The following is an 8,412-nucleotide window of genomic DNA, read 5'->3' as shown; positions in this document are numbered from 1 at the left end:
GAGAACTGGGGGTGTCGAGCCTGGAGAAGAGCAGGTTCCAGGAGACCTTACAGCCCCTTCCAGTGCCTAAAGGGGCTCCAAGGTGGCTGGAGAGTGACTTGGGACAAGGGCCTGGAGGGACAGGACAAGGGAGAATGGCTTCCCAGCGCCAGAGGGCAGGGTGAGGTGGGATATTGGGAAGAAATGTCACAATGTGAGGGTGGGGAGGCCCTGGCACAGGTTGCCCAGAGAAGCTGCGGCTGCCCCATCCCTGGAAGTGTTCAAGGCCAGGTTGGACGGGGCTTGGAGCGACCCGGTCTAGTGGAAGGTGTCTCTGCCCATGGCAGGGGGTGGGACTGAATCGTCTTTAAAGTCCCTCCCACTGCAAACCGTTCGATGATTCTTTTAAGTACGAAAGTGTGGCATTAACGAGGCTGTTGAGTGTGCCCAGGGCTGGGACAGAGCAGGGCCCCTCCTGCCATCACACCGGTCCCAGCTGCTGCCCTGGAAGGTATTGAGGGTGGGATAGGTCAGACCAGTGCCCCTCTCCCCTGTAACGTCGCTCAGTGCCAGCCGGGCCCCATTGCCCGCAGCGCTGTGTCCTGACCCCTGCTGGGGCCAGGGGTCCCTTCCCCATGGTGGTGGGTGCAGCTCCCCGAGGCTCTACCTGTCGTGTCTGCAGGTCCCCATAGACTGATGGCTGGCAAAGGCACCTCTGTGCAGCTCAGGAGCCCTGAGGTGCTGCTTGAGGCCACAGGACAGGCAGCAGAGCTGGGGGGCAGCAGCTGTGGTTCCCCCAGCTATGACCATCTGTCACTTTGCAGACCCCTGAGGTGGGCTGCAGACCCTGCCCAGGCTGAGTCCCGGCTCCAACCTCCCATTCCCCATGGGAACATGCCCCATTCCACATCCCTCACCACAAGCACAAAGCACCAGTGGCCCATGGAAGGTGGGGGACACCCTGGTGCTATTCCTGACACCGTGGTGGCCCAGGGGTTTCCCTGGAGCTGCAGGAGTGAGGCCTGGCTGGAGGCCTGGTGCCTCCATCCCTGCCCAGCCCCTGCCCAGAGCTCCAGGGGTCACCATACAGCCCAGGAAGGGGTGAGAGGGCTGCAAGGGGCTGGGGCTGGCACCCCCACCATGGCAGGGAGCTGGCATGGACTGCAGCCCTGTGTGTGCAGGGCTGGTGACCCCTGGGGCACCCTGAGCCCCCCTTGCTGCAGTGCCTGTGCTGCCGGCATGTCACAGCCCTGACACAGAGAACAGGACCCAAGGGAACAGCTGGAGCTGTGTCAGGGCAGGGTGAGGTTGGATCTCAGCAAAAGGTTCTTCCCCCAGAGGGTGGTTGGGCACTGCCCAGGCTCCCCAGGGCATTGGGCACGGCCCCAAGGCTGCCAGAGCTCCAGGAGGGTTTGGACAACACTCTGAGGGATGGGGGAGATTGTTGGGGTGTCTGTGCAGGGCCAGGAGTTGGACTCAAGGAGCCCTTCCAGCTCAGGACCTCTGACTTGTGGCAGCAGTGCAAACCTTTGGTCTGTTCCCTGCCTGCTGTGGCAAAGCTGGTGGGAGCTGCTGCTCTGCGAGACCCTCACACCCCTCCCAAGGCTCCTGCCCCCAGAGCTGTTCTGGCTTACCTGTCCCTGCCAACCAGGAGGAGGGAAGACACAAACACACCAACTTCTGCTGCTGCCAAATGCTTCCTGGCTCCCAACACCGGGATCAGACCCTATGGGAAGTGAGCATATACGTGAGTCCAAACGACAGTGGGATGGGCACAGAGCTGTGCCAGGCACTGGCCCCATACTCCCACCCCATCTGTGTTCCAGCTCCAAAGCTCCTCTGGCTGAGTGTCAGCATGTGTGGGCAGAGCTGGTGGTGGGGGAGGATCAAGTGAGGCACTCACAAATGACACAGTCCAGTCTGACGCACAGCTCGTATTTAAAAAAAAAAACAACCAAAACTAAAAACCTTTTATTTGACAACAGAAAAACAAAGAAAAAGATATTTACAGTAGGGGTTTTTTTCCTCCATAATTTCATTCCAATAATCCCTGCCCTCACCACTCTTCCTGGTCCATCCCACAGCAGCAGCACCAGCCCCTGGCACAGGCACAGCCCTGGGGGAAGGAAACCATTTTGGTTTGACTGGGGCAAGATCAGGGGGAGGAGGCCAAAAAGCCTCTCCCTCCCTGGGTGGAGGGACAGGGCTGCAGGGGGGTGAAACAAGGGAGGGAGTCAAAATTCAGGGCTTTCCCCAGAAAAGAGACAGAGGGCAAAGGCTGGTGGTGAGGAAAGGGATGGCCACAGGCACACAATGGGCACCACTCACCTGACGTGGTGCCCTCTGCCCAGTGCTGGAGCCAGAGCCATCCTAGCACTGCATGTGGCCAAGGTGACACACCTTGGGAAGCCTTTCAACAGCCCCCACCAGCACTGGGGATCCCCTCTCCCTTGGCACCTTCTTTCTGAAGAAAGGGGGGGTGGGAACACCAGTCCCCCAAATCAGTGCTTTTCCCTTCCAGCTCCATCACCCCTAGTGCTGCTCCCCCAACACCGCTGGCTCCAGACACTGCATAGCACCAGGTCCTGCAGCCCTTTTCAGCTCTAGTCATGCGACTCATCAGGCTAATTACCTGTGATTAGTGCTTCTCAGGACAGGTAGCACAGTGCATACACAGCACTATTAACTTACATCTTAAAGGAACCAGCAATGCCTGGGCCCTGGAACCAGCACAGCACCCAGGGACAACAAGAGATGCCCAGCCAAGAGCTGCCCCAGAGCCCCAAAACCACCCCAGGCCAGGCTGGGGGGGCCCAGCAGCTCCCAGCAGACACCAGTTTGTCACTAGAGGTCCCCAGCACGGGACAGCCACACTCGGAGAGCGAGAACAGAAGGGAGGGGACAGGGAGCAGCAAATCCATCCTCAGCTTTCCAAGTGCAGCTCATCAGCACTTGGCTATGAGGTCTCACAGGAGCCCTGGGCTGCACTCACCAAATGCACTGGCCATGCCCGCAACATGCCCCTTTCCAAAGGTTAAAAAAAAAAAAGAAAGAGAAGAAAAAGAAGTTGGTATAAAATTCCCAGTCTCAGCTTTGCTCAGCCTGCTGTCAGCACCTCGCAGGCTCGGCAATGCACTTGCTGCTCTGGACACAACGTGCGCACATTCAGCAGGAACTCAAGGGAAACATGGGGAAGTTGTGGAAATGCTTACAGATGAAAAAAAAATAATAATCATGTAATAAATCACAATTAAAGGGAAAATGTTTCAACAAAACTTGCTAAACAACACCACAGAGATTTCTACTGACAGCATCCAGAACACCCTAAAATGGAAGAGGAGGGTCCCATTTTTTCCATGTCATAAAATACCAGAGACTCCAGGTTTCCAGTTCATCTGTACTTTGCCCTTCCCTGGGCAAGGCAGGGCTCCTGGTCAGGACCAGGAACCAGAAAGGGCCCCCCAAAACAAAAGGAAAAAAAAAAGGGGGAAGGGATCAGAGATTTGGGAGACAAAAAAGCTTTTCATCCATAGTCCTTAAAATAGATACCAACACTTAAAAAAATAGGTTCTCTCTTTCTCCTCCTGAAAAAATGGTGCTGGCTGGACCCTTGTTTGCAGGAGAGAGGAAGAACTCAGCAGGTTTTCCAGGGGAGCTCCATAGTGACAGCTCTGGCAGCGTGGCAGGGACAGGTCAGCACTGCTGCAAAGGTCTGGTCACAACTGTCACCTGGGGCACCACCCTCAGCGGTCAGCACATCTCCCAGCAGGAGGATGGTGTGATGGGACAGTCCTTCTTCTCCCCTCCTTGGCTGACAAGAGAGACCAGAGCCCCCCGGGAGGCCAGAGTCCACTTCTGGGATGGGCTGGTCGGAGGTGCACGAGGCTGGGAGAGTCAGGCACCCCCAGGGAAGGGCGCCCTGCGGAACCCGGCCCGGGGGTTATTTGGAGGCTCCTGGGGGCTCAGTGTGGGGAGACAGGGGCAGCTGCCCACCCTGCCGCTGCCGCTCCAGCTCAGCTGCCTTCTGCAGAGCCACCTCCACCAGCAGCTGGAAGCTGCTGAAGTCATCACCGAAGAGCTCAGGGGGCGTGGGGGGTGGCGTGTTGAAGAGTCCGGGGGTGGGGCTGGCAGCCTCAGCCCGCGCTAGCAGGGTCAGGGTGCTGCTGGTGGCACCCACTGGTGCTTTGGGAACAGGGTCCAGCTCTGCTCGTGGCCCAGGAGGCTTCTCCCACTCAGGGCTGTGGGTGCTCACCACCGCCAGCGCCTGGGCCGGGTGGCACAGTACCTGCGGGCACACTGACATCGACAGCACCTTGGAGGCCCCCACGGGAGGGACCACCAGCACCCCGGAGCCAGCCCCCCGCGGCAGAGCCACGTCGCCAGCTTTGCCCCCCCGGCGGGAGATGGTGAACTGGTTGGGGTCCTTCCCATCCTTGCGCAGCATGTCCGGGAGCAGCCGCCTCCGGGCATTGATGAACCAGTTGCAGATCTGGGAGGAGAGAGGAACACTGTGGGGTCAGCCTGGGGCTGCCACACGGGCACAGCGCTGGCTGGAGGGTTGCAGCCCCAAGTCAAGCCAGAAGCAGCTCCCCCAGATCCAGCAAACAGCATCCACACACCCCACCTACCACAGGTCCCCCCCCGAGCTCAGCACCTCCTTCCCATGGGGCTCCAAAGAGGCAGAACTACTGCTGACACCCACGGAAACCCCAACACCAGCTGCTTCCTGCCTGGCACCGCCAGCCTAGGCAGCCCCTTCCTCCCTGCACCCCTGTACCAGCTGCCCGTGGTGCAACGCTCCCCCCAAGCCCTGCCAGCCCACCCTGCAGGGACTGTGCCCCCACAGCACTGCTGGCACCTTCTCTCCATTGCAGCACAGAGTGAGCATAGCCTGAGTAGCCTTGGGGCCCAGCCACCCCGCAAGCCACAGCATGACTGCAGGGAGCCACAGGAGCTGCAGTGGCTCCTGAGCAGAGCTGCCCCCCAGGGAAGGATGGGCTCAGTGCTGACCCCACAGCACAGCCCCAGAGTCCTGGCCCCTGCCTGTGCCCAGGTTCAGACAGGTGAAGCGGGCACAGCTCCTGCCATCGCCCCAGCCAGAGGACTTGGCACTGCACAGAGCCAGCTCGGAGCCCATCCTGCAGGTCCCAGGCTGGGTACAGTTCTTCCTTCTCCAGGTGACCCATCCAGGAGCTTGGCACGCCCAACTGTTTCCACACTGATGCCAGTGCCAACGTGCTGCCGACCTGGACAGGAACACTGAGGCTGCATGGATGGAAACCCTAGAAACTATCAGCTGATGGAGCTGCAGCCCCCCACCCTCTAATGGGGCCAGGACAGTGGCTGCACAGACACCTTCCCGTGCCTCCTGCCCACAAGCAGGGGCACAGCTCACGGCAAAGGTTCTTCCAAACATTTGCACACCACAGAGGCTGCACCTCTGGTAGCTCTTTGGAACCTAGCTGCCATGAATTCAGCCTCAGCCATGGATTGTTTCAGCATCTTTATATAAAATGCTACATTAAAATAACTGCCTTCTTCCTAGAAAACAGAATAGAATAAATCAGGGGGAAAAATGTTTGATCTTTCCTAACTCAACAGCTATGGGAAATATTTCCCTCAAAGAGAGAGAACTTGCCACAGCTTCAATCACAGCAAGATTTCAGTTGTCCTTTTTCTGTCCTTAAGACAATATTTGTCATTAAAACTCTCAAATGCACCAGTCTCACTTCCTTTCTCCTTCCAAACCTCCTCCCTTGCAAGCCTTAGCTGAGTCTCCATGACATGATCCTATGATCCCACGAGCATCCACCACTGTGATCCCCAGCCAGAGGGCTGCACTGCCAACAAAAAACCTGACCTGAGAACTCCCTAAAACCCTGCCTGTCTCCCACACCATGCTCCTTCCAGCATTCAATTCTCATTGGGGAACATAGCACAGAGATGGGCACACACAACCACTGGTGTCACCACATGGTGTCACCCACCCAGGAGCTGGCTTATGCTCCGGCTTTGAAGCATCTTATTGTTTTTTTAACCACGGCCATCCCTTTTTAACCACAGCCATCCCACCAGCCCACGCCACCCCGTCCCTTTAAGCAGTGTCTGTTCTCCTACCACTGCAAGAGCAGCATCCCCTCCACACGGAGGAAAAGCCCATCCATTCCCACAGTAGGGCACAGGCTTGGAAAGCTGCTATCTGGGAAGCCTCATTGGGAGCAGGTGCCACTTTCTTACCTCCCAATTTTCTTCAAAGGAGGCACATGGCTTCCCAGTCTCCCTGCCAGTGCCTGGCTCCAGCTCCCCAGGACAATGGAGCAGGCAGGGGGATGGACAAAGAAAGACCCGGGGGGATTGGCCAGCGGCTGCAGCAGAGCCCTGTGCTCCAGGGGCTCTTGGAGAGGTCAGATCAGCACCAACAGATTGAACCCCACAGCCACCATGGGGTGTCCCACTCCTTCAGCCCAACAGCAGATGGAGCTTCCCCACGGCATCCCACTGCATCCCCTCAAATGGACAGAAATCCCAGTGTCAGTCCTCAGCTGGCCCTGGGAATTTCACCAGACTGGGACCCTTTGCCCAGGGGTACAGGGCAGCCCCCTCAGGGGCACATGCTGGCTGTGGTGGTCCACAGGGGCAAACAGTAGCCAGCACATGGCAAGGCCACACCTCAGCATAGCCCACACATGTGCCAACCCCCTCTTGGGTCCCATGGGGCTCAGGGCACAGACAGTGCCAGTCCCACTGCCACAAGCCCTGGGGTAACACCGTGCACCAGGCACTGCCATACCTGCCTGGGACAGGACAAGCCCAGATTCTTACAGCTGCAAACCCACTGCTGCTCCTCCATCACTCTGCCTCGAGCCCTCCCAGGAGCTCCAGCCTCTCCTGGGAGCAGCTGCCTGACACACACCTGTGGCACAGCCAGCACTTACAGAAATACATTAAAATGAATAAGCAAGTTTGCCTTGCTGGCCAGGAAAAGGGAAAGTAGACAGCCCTGCCTGCACTCCCGTGTCCGGGCTGGCTGACTAGGACTCTGCTGAGCCACAGGGACAGGAGCCAGAGGTGCAGAGGAAGCTCCAGGAGTCCAGCTGCAAACCCACTGGCCCTTGCCTGCTCCCCTGCACTCCATTGTATCCCTAGAACCACAGAACTGAGCAAAGCCCCCGTTCATTTCCCCCCTGCCAGGCTGGGAGAGGGAGAACAGGGCTCAGAGCACACAGGGCTGTGCATGGAGCACAGGGACAGGCAGCTGCAGGCAACTCTCCTGGACACTCTAACCACAAGCAGGGAGCACACCAGAGCAGGAAGGACAAGCACTACTCACCCCCAGGGCTGGCCAGGGCTCCCATCATGGTGCCACAAGAAGAATATCAGCCAGGAGCAGGACAAAGGGACTCCTGCCCAGGAGTCCCCACCTGGGCTCCCCTTAATACAACTGGGGATGCACATGTTCCCACTCTAACTGGGGCCAGGTGAGCCAGCCAGTACTTAACAGTGCACCTGAGCTCAAAGCCCAGCCCAGCCTCTCCCTCCTGGGATGGTGAAAATCATAGAACGTGCTGAGTTGGAAGGAACCCATGAGGCTCATCAAGTCCAACTCCTGGCCACACCCAGCCTCAGGACTGTCCCCTGTCCAGCTCTGTTCGCAGGGGATGGTCACCCTGGCCTCTGCTGGGTGTGTCCAGGGGAACAGCATAAAATAGCACCCCCCAAAACCCTCCTACCTCTGCAGCTTTTACTAATAATAAGGCATTGTTCAGCCTGTCCCCACTCCAGTTCTCACTCCATCTTCTGGCCAGCCAAAATTCTGTGTTGCAGCACTGCCATAAAGCTGGTCCCCCGGGGTTCAGACGTCTCCCCAAAAGACGTCTCCCACCTGTCATACAGGTGGTTTTGCTTTCCCAACATCCCCTCCCTTGCCTCCTCGCTGCCCTTCAGAGGCAAGTGGTCCCGGCGTGCTAAGTCCTTTGGGAGCCTTGGTGGGGTTCTCCCGTCCCATGCAGCATGACAGTGGCCCCAGCACTGTTCGCAGCAGTGTCCCCAGCAGGTGGGGGCTGGCTCCTACCTGCAGCACAGAGAGGCTGGTCTGCCCTGAGAGGCTGAGCTTCTCCTGCTCCGAGGGGTAGGCGTTGAAACGGTGCTCGTACAGCCAGTCCCGCAGGATCTTCACAGACTCCTTGGGCAGGTTGCCCCTTCTCTTCCTCTTGGACTGCAGGGGGTCAGGGGACGTGGCGCCGTCTTCCTCCCCCGGGTCACTGTCCGACATGGTGGAGCTGCCCGCGGGTCCCTCCTGGCTAAAGCCTGGCAAGAGGGAGCCAAAGGGAGCATCAGGCAGTGTCCGGCCAAGGGAGGGAGGGGGAAGTTCCAACCGATCCCCCACCCCCTCCAACGGAGAGGTCTCACCCCCTCTGTGCCCCGCGGGGGGGA

The 8,412-nt window shown here is 58.5% G+C and overlaps 1 protein-coding gene across 1 annotated transcript; it reads right to left on the bottom strand.

Annotated features, from left to right (window-relative positions):
- Nucleotides 1–2,734: 2,734 nt before the first annotated feature.
- On the bottom strand, nucleotides 2,735–8,278 carry TGIF2 (TGFB induced factor homeobox 2). Its single transcript, XM_008934581.3, has 2 exons — nucleotides 8,051–8,278; nucleotides 2,735–4,468 (listed from the first exon to the last, which is right to left on the bottom strand). Exons 1-2 carry the CDS (start codon nucleotides 8,249–8,251, stop codon nucleotides 3,920–3,922), a joined length of 750 nt encoding a protein of 249 aa, XP_008932829.3. The 5' UTR covers nucleotides 8,252–8,278; the 3' UTR covers nucleotides 2,735–3,919.
- Between the last annotated feature and the right edge of the window lie 134 nt (nucleotides 8,279–8,412).

This window comes from Manacus vitellinus, unplaced genomic scaffold (assembly GCF_001715985.3).
Source record: "Manacus vitellinus isolate BGI_N305 unplaced genomic scaffold, ASM171598v3 scaffold_97_pilon, whole genome shotgun sequence".
Lineage (NCBI taxonomy): Eukaryota > Metazoa > Chordata > Aves > Passeriformes > Pipridae > Manacus > Manacus vitellinus.
Note: the sequence above shows the minus strand (reverse complement) of the source record. Positions and strands in the feature narration are given on the sequence as shown.